This window comes from Phodopus roborovskii, unplaced genomic scaffold (genome assembly GCF_943737965.1).
Source record: "Phodopus roborovskii unplaced genomic scaffold, PHOROB, whole genome shotgun sequence".
Taxonomy (NCBI): Eukaryota; Metazoa; Chordata; class Mammalia; order Rodentia; family Cricetidae; genus Phodopus; species Phodopus roborovskii.
Window position 1 is genome coordinate 9224907 of NW_026126638.1, and position 14205 is coordinate 9239111.

The 14205-nt window shown below is 44.2% G+C and overlaps 1 protein-coding gene across 1 annotated transcript in view; it reads right to left on the bottom strand.

The window, feature by feature from the left end:
* Positions 1 to 14205, bottom strand: part of Eps8 (epidermal growth factor receptor pathway substrate 8) — a 63622-nt gene that overhangs the window by 22169 nt on the left and 27248 nt on the right. The window contains exons 12-16 of the mRNA XM_051173306.1: positions 12719 to 12867; positions 9587 to 9770; positions 6235 to 6365; positions 1099 to 1207; positions 172 to 315 (exon numbers count right to left, since the gene is read on the bottom strand). Of these exons, the coding sequence (XP_051029263.1) occupies positions 172 to 315; positions 1099 to 1207; positions 6235 to 6365; positions 9587 to 9770; positions 12719 to 12867 (717 nt within the window). The remainder of the gene's footprint in view (positions 1 to 171; positions 316 to 1098; positions 1208 to 6234; positions 6366 to 9586; positions 9771 to 12718; positions 12868 to 14205) is intronic.

The window sequence follows — 14205 nt, forward strand, 5'->3', positions numbered from 1 at the left end:
ATTCCTTAGGAAATGAATCGGAAAACATGCATAGTTCTCTACTGTCTCCACACTGATCTTCAGTTGCTCTAAAAAAATATAACCAAGTCAACCTCAGAGTGGCTGATACACAAAGGCACTTGATTCCTGTTTCTGGACATCTGTAAATATTTAGCTCAGAACCCAAGTTACCTGTATGGTATGTGTGTATGGGGGGTCAGCACGCCCCACTCCAGATTCCGGGGCTCTCACGATATCCATAATGTTATTTGGCACAAACCCAGAGTCTCCACTGGCATTCCGAACTTTCCACCATTGCTTCCTATCATCAAGTATCTGTCATTAGGCAAGGGACAAAAGAGCAATGTTGGTAACAAAACCCATTCACGAGCAAAGTTCAAATTTATTTCTCAATTTTAAACATGAAAATTCTTTTGACTTCTGATAATGGCCTGAGTATGAACACTTGAGACTGAAATTCTTAGGAAGTACATGAAGCCTTATAATTATTGGTATTTGCATAAGATAGTTACTATGACAAATCTACCTCAAGTATATACTTTGTCCCGGAAATGCAACTGCATCATTTGAGGTACTCAAACAATAATAAGATGGCCATTCTGGAAAGTTTATTGTTTCCATTTGTGGAATAGAAAGGGAAAATATAAAAACTCTTTTGAAAAAAAATGCTTTGTATATATTAAAGGAAATGTACTCTAAAGTATAACCTAAGAAACACTTCTCTCAACACGATGACATCTGTGCAAGAATTCTGAGAGAAGGACGAAATGTTGATTAAACTGTCATGATTCCTCTCCATTGAATTTACAACTAGCCTTGATTCCAAAATGAATAAACCCCAAAGAAAGACAACAAGGCAAGCCAAGAAATCACTCTCCTCTTCCATAGTGCTCTATGTCTCTCTTACTTGAATGTTCAACACTATTGTGGGGTCACATAAACTAAGTAGCTAATACTTCTAAAGAGATGCGCCCAGGATGCCCGGTGTACAAAGATACAGGTTCTTGGTCTAGGTTTCTCTTTCAGAAGGCTCACAGACATATTAGCAGATACAGCAAACATACTGTCTCAGAGGAACGAGAGGGTGAAATCCATTACCTCTAAGATGTCATCCTTCAGGACCGAGAGCTCACTGCTGTTCCTTGCCATGAAGTCATACTTGGACTTGGCGTATTTCTTGGGTTGTGTTTTGACCGAGTCTTGACTTCTGTGGGAAAAAGAAGGAAGAACTCTGTCATTCTACTCATTTTTCTAAAGCATGAGAACAGAATAAACATGAGGGGCAGTCTAGCCCTTTCAAAGGTAGGAGAACTACAAAGAACCATGGGCTTGGCTTCCTCCTCCTAAGAAAAAGTTACGTGGGGCCGGAGAGCTGGCTCAGCTAAGGGAGGGTGCTGTCCTTGCGAAGGGCTTGAGCTCTAGTCACCGTACCTTTGGGGGATAACAACCACCGTAACTCCGACTTTGCGGGGATCTGGTATCTGTTTCTGGCCTCCATCTGGCACACATATGGGGGGGCATGCACATATAAATAAATGATTTTGTTTTTGGCTTCTTGTTGCTTGCCTTTTTTGTTTGCTTGTTTCGTTTTTATTTATTTATTTTCTTAGAACAAACTATTGCTCAGACAAAAGAAAACGATGCAAAATTCCAAGGAAGTTGGTACTGAATCAAATCTAGACTCTAAACTCATGTGCTACCTATTAAACACACATATTAAGGTCAGACATGGTGTTATATGCCTAGAATGACAGCATGTGAGAGGCCGAGGCAAGAGAATTAGGAATTCAATGTCATCTTTTATTTTATTTTATTACTTTTTCTTATTTTACATATCGATCCCAGTTCACCTCCCCCCATGCACCCCAAACCCCCCTCTTATCCCATCCCCCCACACTCCACAGGGAGGGTGGTGCCTTCCAGGAGGGATCATCAAAATCTGTCCAGTCATTTGGAGTAGGGTCCAGGCCCTCCCTCCTGCCTCTAGGCTAAGGGAGTATCCCTCCATGGGGAATGTGCTCCCAAAGTCCTTTCGCACACCAAGGACACATCCTGGTTCTACTGTCAGAGGTCCCTTAGGCTGCAAGGGCCTTCTAACTGAGACCCACGTTCAGGGGGTCTGAGTCGGTGGGATGCTGTTTCCCTATCAGTCGGGGGGGGTCCATCTTGGACTACACATCAAGTTTGAGGCCAGCCTAGACCATGTGAGGCCCCATCTCAGAAAGGGTGGAAAAGCACACACGTGGGAGACAATGACAGCATGAAAGGAAAGGATATTAGTGAAATTTACAGAATAAAGACAATGCTCATAGCATAACTTCAGCTACATGTGATTTCACTCACTCAAGCAACATTTCATAACCCTCTAAACACATCAAAATTATGCCTAGACACCATTTTAAAGAAGCCTTTGCTTAGTTACCAAAAGTGCATGGGAAGGGCTCCCTCAAGTACAGTGCTAGTAGCCTTCTCAAGCAAAGAAAAAAAAACCACACTCTTATTTTGCCATAAGCTTTTTAAATTATAATAACTGATGTGTGGGCCCTATTTTTTAAAAGGATATTTTCTTTGAAAATCAAATACTACTTCAAATAATTCAGCATTAACAGATTTAACAATACATTTAACGTTATTTTCCTTACATGAACAATAAAACTTTATGCATTAAACAGTATTATTATTTCCCTCATACCTGGCATAACATTTCAATAATAAAATGATAATGCAGAGTCAGAACAGTTTCATTCCCAACCTCCTCCAATCACATCTTTACACTTCCTCACAATCTGTGAAAAAAAGTCAACAGACACAGACCAAAGATGGCCGCCCATCCGGTTTTCAGGCATGCTGAGTCATACCTGGACGGCTAGAGGCCAGGTATGTAGAGACAAGGTGATCCAGGTGACCCTTCACCACAGACCTTCTCTCTCTCCTTCTCTCTCTCTCCCCCTCTCTCTCTCTCTCTCTCTCTCATCCCACCAGATATGGGGTTGTATGCCATGCCAGCTACCAGTTATTTCGGTATATTAAAATAAAAAATGAAATTATGCCATTGATTATTATATATTATACATTTTTTTTTTTTTTTGCTTTTTTAAGGTAAGCTCTCATACTGTAATACAGGGTGATACAGAATTCATTATACAGCTCAAATTGACCTGGAACTCTTTGGGATCTTCTTGTCTCAGACTCCTGAGTGCTGAGAGAACAGGCATGAACCAACACCTGGCTTGTTATTGATACATTATGAATAATCATAGTTTAAGGGGTGTTATTCTTGGATTCTACATCGCTACCTCCACTGTGATAGTTTTGCCACTTATATATTTATATTATATGCAATGTAGCTTACAGGTTATATAATAACATACAATTATATAATATATAACATGTAATATTATATGTCATTATGTATATTCATATTATATTAAGATTAGATATATTTTAATATATATAGGAAAACTGGGGAATAAAGAGATGCACCAACCCCAAAGGTTAAGAGAACAGCAATTTCAGTTCTTTGTCTTTCTTCCCATTTTTCCCTTCTATAATTTGCAAAAGAACAACCACAGATAAGAGGGAGTAGATTGTATTCTAAGAGAGACTAGAAAACATCTTGCAACCGAGTATCTGCATGTATCTGAATCCATGTGTTAAAAACTGAAGCCATCCACGGCAGTGCATTCCAGGAGACAGCAGCCTCAAAGGGTTACAATGGACCAGGTAAAGAATTTACAGGCAGCAGCTGAGCTGGCTTGGGTGTCCTGACAGATGCCATCTCTCAGCTGAGATCACTATAAACCGGACGGTTGCCAGTAGCTGGGATCCGCTGATTTTCTACGTTGCAAAGAAAATGTGTTATTATGGCAAAAGTCACCAGAAGATCCTAATATGTTGTGATTATGTTTATGATCAAATGCAGCTGTTTTTACATGCAAGAAATGCAGTGGTGCTGTGTGAAGCGTGTCTATTATTCTGTCAAATCGTCATGCCAAGAGGTAGCTGATTTTTACCTTTGAGAGACTATGGTTTACTGTTAGCTGGCATGGCTGGCTACACAGAAAAGTCCTGAGATTATGCTGCCACTACATCTGCTCTGTAGATTCGTTGTTTTGGTTTTGCCTTTAAGATCAGGCCTTGCTACACAGCTACAGCTGGTCTAGTATTCATCATGTGTCCCAGACCAGCCTTGACCTCGGACTTTCTCAAAGGCAAATCTGAAATTCAATCATAATGTTAATCCTTCAAGTTCATAGAATTCTCGTCTGTCATAGATTTCCAAATTTACAATTTATCTCATTACAGTAACAGCATTACTTTAACTTCCTAAGTCGATTTTGAAAGACACGGTTGAGGGAATAAATCGAAGTCCCCTGAGAGCCTGTAAAGATCACCCACAACAAGGCAAGCTTTTAAAGGCCCTGGACCTCACTGCCACAGTGGACGGTGGAGGCTAAGCCATAGGTAATGGGTAACTCTGTACCTCATAGTTTTTGCTGACCTTGCATGCAGCTAAAAATGGAAATGCTGGGCACAACCATTTAGTCATTCAGTCTGCCTAATTTGTACTTACCCAGTGAACATGTGCATATACAAGGCTACATACACACGTGTACATGCTTATGGAGACCCCCAAATTGATATCCAGGGTCCTCCTCTATCATTTTCCATCTCACACACTGAAGGAGGGTCTCTCCCTGAGCCCAAAGCCCATCAGCTCTGGCTTGTGGGGCTAGCTAGCTTGCTCTGGGGATTCCCCGTCTCTGTCTCCCAGATGTGAGTTAGTGTAAGTGGCCTTCGTGTCTGTCTGCCCGGCTTCTGTATGGGTTCTGAGAATCCAAACTCCCTTCCCACACCTACAGGGCAAGTGCTTTAGCCACCAAGCTGTCTCCCCTTTTTTAAATAATTAAAACTCACATTTATATGATGGCATTTTCAAAATACATTATTCATTGCCGACTTTTCTTTGAACTCAATTTAATATGTTACTGGTGCCCGTAGAGTAACACCTGCACAATTTCCACGGGTTACCTTCTGTCATCCTTAACAAAGCTCCCCACACCATTGAGAAGGGGTATCATGCATGCCAGGCTGGCTTGAACTTCTAACCCCTTGTCTTCACCTTCAAGTGAAGGATCTGAAAGGTATGTGCCACTGTCATGGTTTCTGTGGTGCTGAGGATTGAACCCAGGACCTTGCACATGCTGGGCAACAATGAACAGCCTAAGCAACACCCCCAGCTTTCAGATTCTACAGGTAAATAATATATTGGAAAAAAAAAACAACTCCTGGAGAGAGAAATAATGTTCAGCCCTTTATGTCCCCGATTCCAACATCTCAGTTCCTTACTTTCTTACTCTTCTGGTTTAGGCTGGTGTTTATGTAACCTTAACTGCTGGGAAACATTTTTGTAAAAAGGGGAACTTAATGAAGTTTTTTTTTTTTTTTTTTTTAATTTCTTCTAGATTTCCAATTCTCCCTGCTTGGCTAAATTAAAACTTTAAGAAATAAAAATACAAAGAAACAGTAAGAATGGAAAGGCATGGCCTCTACTTAAACAGTTAATTATATATAATGCAAATAAATAACACGGGGTGGGGGGTAGAGGGAGAGCAAGAGAGAGACAGACAGACAGACACAGAGAGAGGGAATGGGATAGAAACAGTCCCACACCATAGACCAGGCTAGCCCACAGCACACTATGTAGCCAAACCTGGCCTTGAACTCACCATCCTCATACCTCAGCCAACACAAGTACTGGAATTCAGGCATATGCTGCCATGCCTGGTTTATTCTAATGAGTCTAATATTCTATCTACAGGAGGGGAATTTTAGGTTTTGTATTTTGTTTTTAGTCTTTGGTAGATGCAGAAAAAGGCAGAAATAGTTTCATTTATAGGTTACTGAGCTTGAAACTCTGAACAATCTCACTGTAGAGGGAGTGAGTGTGGATGAGCCCTGGGGTGTGGCTTGCCTGAGGAGGTCAGTCACAGATCACAGTCGGAGTGTCTTCTAGGAGAGCAAAGGTCACCCAGTGGGATTCCCACCGAGAATGACAGACTAGTAGCCTTGACTCTCCTGCGCAACAAAGCCAGTTCTGTAAGGAACTATGGAAACCTTACCAAATCATTAACTGACAGAGCAAAGCCCGCATCTGTCCCACCCTGTCCCTACCCTCCCATCCTCCACCCCCAACACCCTAAGTCACCCACGGCTACACCTGCTGAGTGTTACCTATCTACATGGCGATTGGGCGTTGACTTGAAAGCCATGGCCTCCCCTTGGTCCAGATGTGGTCCTCTGTTGTACATGCTGCTGCTGAATGCATAGCTGTCGGCTGTGGAATAGCTGGACACACTGGAATGCTGGAAGACAGAGTTACACTGGAGTGTCAGCAAGCACTGCTGGCATGAGCTTCCCTGTCAGTCAACCCGAGCCCCGCCCTAAACTGTAACCCGTTCCCATTGTCATGGCATCGCTCACTGTGCTATTAGGCTATGACACAGGGTGACTCACTTTAGTCATTAGTGTACAGGTTAAAATCTTAATTTTGAAAAGATGACATAGACAAGCAGGAAGTTCTTTCCTGAGGAACTTTTTTTTAGCAATAGATGATTTCGATCTTAGACTTTAACACTGTAAACAATAAAACTGGAAGATGACCTTTAACCCTTGCCCTCTGTGAAATGACCAGTCACCTCCAGATTTTGCAGGGTTTCCATATGTAAAAAGGAATGTGGAAGAGTGCCCTGGATGCTGAGGCAGAGGAATCCCCTGAAGTTGCATTATTTGGGGGTTCGATGGGGAAACATTCTGAGCTTGGGAATGTCTGGGAACATCTACACTGGACAGTCAAGCAGCCAGTTCTAATGAAAAGGCTAGTAAGAGCAAGGTTGAGTTCCTCCACAGGCAACGTCTCCAGTGGCCCAGTGCGGATGTCAAAAACCACAACTACACATGCACCTGGAATACATTCACATCGGGGAGCAGACCCTCAAAAACAAATATAACAAATATTTTCCAGCCACTTAAACATCCAGGATCAGTCAGCTCCACTAATCATTTCCCCGAAAGCCAGCAGAGATGGAGACTTAAATTAGGGCATTTGAAAAACAAAACAAAACAGAAAACTCAAGGCCCAAACAACTGGGGCCAAAAGTTGCTACAGTCGTTCCCACCCTTTGCCTATTCCAGGGCAGAGCAGTTCCTGGCCCGTATGAAGTCACAGGTCGTGACAGTGACTGGGGATGCCAAGCATGAGGGGTTCAGAGGTCAAGTGACTATGCGCCAACCACACCGCCCAGCTGCGGGTGCTGAGGGTTCAGAGGAAGCAGGAAGGCTGATAGTGTCACCCGCTCTCAAAATCACCTGGTCCTGACTTGCTGTAAGTGCCCTTATTATAGCAGCAATAAATTATAACAATGTCTCCCCAGCAAGAAGACACTTCTCAGGAACTTAAAGTCACCTGCGCTCCTTTCCCACAAATCTCACCCCGGCAGGCATCCCTCATTTCATTTTCTTAAGCCTCTGCATGGTCACTAAAGTCATAAAATTGAAAACACAGCAGGAAAAATGGCAGCGCATGACAAGACAGGATCTGCGATAAATTGTTTAAAATTATGACTATGTGCTGAGAGCAGACAGACTTACACATTCACAGCCTAGAACAACATACTGTTCCTCTTTAAACACAGGAACTGTGAAAGGACTCCCAAAGGTGTGACTCTCCAAGGCACACATGATTAAGTGCCATATTTTCTCATGTAAGGTAAGAACACCATAAGCTGGGCAGTTCTGCGACTTGAAAACAGCTGTAGCTATGGCAACACCAAATGAATTTCCATTTCCGGTGTGCTTGTACTCCCCAGCACACACACACACACACACACACACACACACACACACACACACAGAGCTGTTTTCTAAATGGAAGAAAAGTTCGCAGTCACGAGGTCTGAAGTATCAAACTCAGGCAGGGCCATATGTACTCAATGAGTGACCAGAGTATGATGTTGCCATCTCAGACATTTAGACCAAAGGCCAGGTATGAAGTCTAGTCTTCCTTTCCATGCAGCCAGAGGGAAAACAGTCACATTCACGGAAAGGGAATGTCATACAAAGAAGTATGTCAGCTTCAGTTTTAAGTTTTCTGGATTGTAACAGATTGCCTTTTAGAGAAAATTTTGTCTTTGTGTATGTTCAGCATGTGTGTCATGTGTGCACACGTATGTGACCCTGAGGTTGACATCAATGGCTTCTTCTGTTGCTCCCATCCTATATTTTTTTTAGAGACGGTCAGTCACCTACTGAACCAGAAACTCACTGATGGAGTAAGACTAGCCAGTCATGGAGCCCCAGGGATCCTCCTATCTCTACCTACGACCTCTAAGATTCCAGGCACGCATCACCCCGCCTGGCCTGATAATGACAGCTGGGTGACTGGGGCTGGGGAAGGGTCCTCCTGCTTGCACATTTGCTCTGCCCCTGCTGAGTCGTCTCTCCAGGACACAGAGTGCAACACATGTCTCTCCAGGACACAGAGTGCAACACATTTCCTTCCTATCAAACAACCCTGTCCAAAGAACAGTTCTGTGCATGGGAACAATTTAAAGCGATGTAACGCATAGGAATGTTTCTTCTTAAAAGCGGTCAAAGGCACTGTGTTATGATAATGCTGTTCCTCACACCAAAGTGCACACCTACTCATCAAAGGAATTTTACAGTCGCTTGGACTTCAGGGGCATCTAGCTGCTGCTCACAGCTGCTTTTTCACGTTAGTCCTTACCTACATGGCTACATGAGCATTCCATCTGTACATGGGTCAGCTTTAAATGCTGCTCGATTTTCTTTCCAATAGGGAAGAAAAGCCATGTTTCAAGAATATCAACTATACCTAATTTCCTTCCTCTCATTTGCTCCCCAGACAGGGTTACACTCTAAAGCTTAGTCAATAATGGAAAGATAAGATCCATGGTAATGTCTTCTGCAGACGCGACACTGTCACGGTCATTTGTGAGAAGACTAGGGTCCACACAAACCTCCCTCCTCCACACACTTGCGAAGATGGGAACAGGAGGGGGCAGCAACAGAACCGGGTAGAGAGAGGAAGGCAGTATAAAAGCAGACAGCAGGGGGATGCAGGAGGGTGTGGAGGCAAGAGGAGGAGGAAAAGAGGAAGAGGAGAAAGGAGGCAGGGAGGAAGGGAGAGAGAGGAGGGAGGAGGGAGGCAGGGAGGAGTTACAGTATTTGTGAAAGAGTTGCTTCCAATCAACAGGATCGAGTTTCAGGGAACTGCCTTGGGGGTCTAAAGATGGGAAAGGAAATCAGAAGCAGAATAAACAATGTTGAGGGCAAGCCCCTGACAGAGAAAAGGGACAAGGAGGACCAGAACTGGCAGAGAGTGACTCTGCTGGGACAGGGGCAGAGAAGCACCTAGCAACCATCATAAACACAAGAAAGATCTGATGTAGCAGCAGCAGGAAGGGAGGGGAACCTTCAGTCACTGGTTCTAGAATGACCTTCATTAGGCGATGACTCCGAGTGACCGTCACACCACCCACAGAAATCACACGCCATGCATTCTGACCTCTGTGGACAGTCTCTTGCTGTCCTGTTTGCGCTGGTGATCCGCTACATTAGCCACGGACTCGGCCAGCTGGTACATGTCTTGTTCCGTTGGAATGCCCATGAAGTTCAGCATCGGGGGCTCCCAGCCATTGCGGAACCTGGGGACGTACGGTGGGATGAACTGTTCTTTCGGCCACTCCGCTCTGTGGGATGACATGGAGTTTATATGTTAACCAATGTGTTCTCAGTCACAACTCCTTTCTATGCAGCTAGCCAAGCACAAAAACAAGTCTGTTCCTCAGGAGGGGAAAGAAAACCTATTTATGCCAGTAGTGCAGACAAAAAAAATGAAAGAGAGATTCAATTCTGCTGTACGATCTGTTTCTTTACTTTGTCTTAACTTTTCCTGAAGCCCGATGCTCAGCATGGGTGTAATATTTGTGCATGAGAACAGAAACGCAGTCATATTTAAAGCGTGGGACGCTGTGGCATCTCTCCCTTTAAAACGGTGGGGTACCTTTGAAAACAGAAACATCTAAGACTGCTGTGAAGGTTCACGATTTATTTTTTTTAACTGCAAAATTTCCTAAGATGAAGCAGATGACCAACTTTGCAAATTAGAAGCACCGGTTTCATTTTAATCAGGAAAGTCAACTACTCTGTGGTCAGCATCAACACCCACTCACCAGCTGATGCCACACACAGCGTTATACACCTCAGATCACAGAAGACGCTACCATGGAGACTATAGTTTTGCTTTTGCCTCTCTGCCTGACTCTCCACAGATGCTGTCTTCTTATGTGACAGTTCTACTACGACAGAATGAGCCCTTTCATTCATGTTACTTGGTGCTTTCTTGGTCCTTCTCCTCTTCGTGAGTTTTTAAGTCCACACTTACTGCCTAATACCTTTAATGAGGACCTGAGGTGACCCTTTGTTTCCCATGGTATATGCTAATTATACCCTTCCTTTTTATGCAGCTATTTAAGCCATCATTACTTTTCTGATCTCGAGGTAGGGCTGAAAACGAAGTCACTGAAGGCCTTAAGCTATTTTTGTATTCTATGAGATGTGACATTTAATAAGCCTTATAGAAAAATAAATAAATAAACCTAGCCCTAGGCTGGTCATAACATCACAACTGGCATAAAACTAACATCTTACAAATATATTTAAGCTGCTCCAACACAGTATAAGATATAAAATAAGAGATGGAGAGGCGGCTCAGCAGTTAAGAGCACTGGCTGTTCTCCCAGAGGACCCAGGTTTAGTTCCCAGCACCCACATGTAACTGCAGTTCTAAGAGGACCAACACCACCTCTGTGTGTACCAGGCATGCATGTGCTGCACATACATACACGCAGGTACTCGCATATAGACACAAAATAAAAGCTACTAAACCTTTTAATGAAGATATAAATAACATGGAAACTATAGAATATGATTTGCTGATGCATGGATATTATAAACAAGTGCACAAGTAAAGACCAATGGTATTTACAGCATGAATGGCAGCGCATAGCACTCTGAGGAATTTCAGCTTGGGAGAACAGAGTATAGCTTATATTCCCCAACACACAGCAGCAAGTAAGTGAGACTAGAAAGACAAAAGTGATGAGCTGGTCCACATCCTTCAGACTACTCCTCCTGGGGGACGAGGACAAACTTCCAGAGACTAGCTGCTAAGTGGTCACTATACTGAGTTAATTTGTTCTGCACAGGAAAAGGTTTTGGGGTATCCCATGAAGCTGGAATCGCTGTATGACCAGCCCTGCTTGGCACGGGTCAGTTGTTGCTAACAGTTTATCCTTGTCAGTCTCTTTATTGACAAATGATGGTGATTCTAAAAATTAGCCCCCATCTGACCCCAGAGAAAGCTGAATTCCAAGGAGCCAGTGCTACACCACTAACCCCACCCCCATCCTTGCTCCTCTGCCTCCGGCTGCTTTTGTCCCTGGCCATGGTGGCCCCAGCTAGCAGACTGATCTCTGAAAACAGTAGCACCGGGTCTGGCAGTGTATTCCTGTAATCCTAGCACTTTCAGAGGGGAGGAAGGAGGATAACAAGTTCAAGACTAGTCTAGGCAGTTACCGCAGCAGCTTAGCACATATCTATCTGTCTCAACGTCAGAGAGAGAGAGAGAGAGAGAGAGAGAGAGAGAGAGAGAGAGAGAGAGAGAGAGAGAGAGAGAGGGCGGAGGAGGACACAGACAGGACTGTGTCAACTCTTGCTCACAAGGCTGGTCATTGTCCACAGCCTTGACGATCTGCTCCTTAAACACACCTGTGAAGCCATCCTGACCAGCGCAGCTGACCTCCGGATGCCTCCCTCCTGTTTCAACACCAGCCCTCCTCTACCCTTTCTCCATAACTACTGCTACCCTGAAGCCCCGCCCCTCCTCCCTCAGCTCCAAACTCTCAATGAGGCTTCACTTGTGTGCACTGTGTTTCTGTCAAGGCTTGATAGTTACAGAAACCCTCCCTACACATCCTACTGAAGGGCCAACTAGCAAGAAAATGATAAACCCTGTGTGTGTGCATGTGTGTGCGTGTGTGTGTGTGTGTGTGTGTGTGTATGTGTGTGTGTGCGCATGTGTGTGTGTATGTGTGTGTGTGCGCGTGTGTGTGTGTGTGCGCGTGTGTGTGTGTAACTGAAGAGGGTGCACATATGCCATGGCATGCATCTGGAGGTCATAGCACAACCATGCTGAGTCTGTTCTTTCCTCCTATCAGGTTGGTCTCAGGGATGGGACTCAGGCTGTCAGGCTTGGCAGCATGCATCTTTACCTGATAAGCCATCTCTCTGGCCCTACGTGACTTTCCTTTTTTTGTTTTTTTGTGGGGGTTTTGTTTTGTTTTTGTTTTGACACAGGGTTTCTCTCTGTGAAAGCCCTGGCTGTCCTGGACTCTGCTTTGTAGACCAGGCTGGCCTTGAACTGAACTCATAGAGATCCATCTGCCTCCCCAGTGCTGGGATTAAAGGTATGTGCCACCACTTGCCTGATGACACGCTTCTCAATGACATTGGCTTTTAAATCCCACAACGTGTAGTCTTCATTCCACACAGAGTCTTACATAAACGTCCCCTGGTTTAGTTCAACGGAGAACACAATCCTTCCACCTTGGTAAGGACTGAGATTTCATGTGCTTACCTGACTTTCAGCCACGTGTCACCCAGTGACATCCACAGCTGCCGTTCATCTGCAGTGACCGCATAGTTTAAAAAATCAACTGCATCTTTAGTCAACAGTGGGCTGAGTACCGAACTGGCCAGTTCAGGACCACCTGTTGCCTGGATCACCTAGACAGAGAACAAATCTTATTAGCAAGCGGATGATTATTTGTACACTCTGAAATGTGTGCACAAAATCAATTCCAAAAACTATTTCTCTATGTCAAAATTAAAAGAGAGAGTACAAAATGGCTTCTCAAACTGACTTATCCAGAACGACGGTGCATTACTGTATAAACTTAAATACTTTAAGGTCATTCACAGCACCCACATACTGGCTATATGCATCTATTACTTTCCCTACAAAACGCTAATGGCCGTGCTGATAGCCCTTATCTGCTGACTTGACCATCTATAGCTTCTGTAACTCTCTGATTTCAGAGACAGCAGTTGCAAACGTCAAATCTGTTATGAAACTATGAATCCTGAGTGAATACTGTGGAGCGGGAAAGAGAGAAGCCTCCAGGCTGCACTTATGCTGTACCTGTTTAGCTGTAAAACACTGAAAAGGGCCCAGGGTGCGGGAGGGGAGGGGAAGGCAGGAGAAAGAAAGGGAAGGGGGAGGAGGGAGTAGATGGCGGGGGAGGAGGAACAATGGCAAGTGGTAACCTCCCCACCACTCCCCAGAATTCAATCCCAGTAAGTTTCCCTGATTTGATGTGGGAAACGGGTGCACACTTTGATAAGCAAGACAATGAATGACAAGCGAGTCTCTGAAAACAGCTCCACGTTTGCCTCCCCGAGGCTGTCCTGGCTGAGGGAGGGTCCTTATCTTATAGCAGACAGGCTGGATAGAGACTGTTAGGATCTGGCCTTCTGAGATGTGCTGCAGGAAGAAAGGTTTGTTTTTGTTTTTCTTTTCTTCTTCTTTTTTTAATCCTTTTGAGTGGCTCTAGACTGAGACAACATTTTTTCAGGTCAAGGCTCTGGTTTTGCGCCTCTGTAAACACAGGATTTTCGAGTTCCTCCATCACCCAGAACCCAAGGCAGAAACCATATCTTTTGGGAATCCTTAATGCCAGCATGATTCTGATACAGGGCTCGCCTGGTACCCACTGTCCTCAATTTGTGCACAACAGTGACACATTACATTGTAATATTGTAATATAAAGCTTAATTTCCAATTTCTCTTGATGTAACTGACTTTAAATTGCAGAAGATACAATATTGGAGGGATCAATGCAAATATTAAAAGATTATGGGCGAAAGCCTTGGGCCAACGCTACTGTGAACACAACCCACCCTGACTAGCCAGCACTACAAGTCAAGTCTCTGTTTTGGGTCTTTGCATGTTTTAGACAAGCTCTCACTTTGCAGTCTACACTGATATTGTATTCCTACATAGTCCACGCTGTCTTCAAACTCACAGCAATCCTCCAGCCTCAGGCTCCCAAGTGCTGGGTGTAC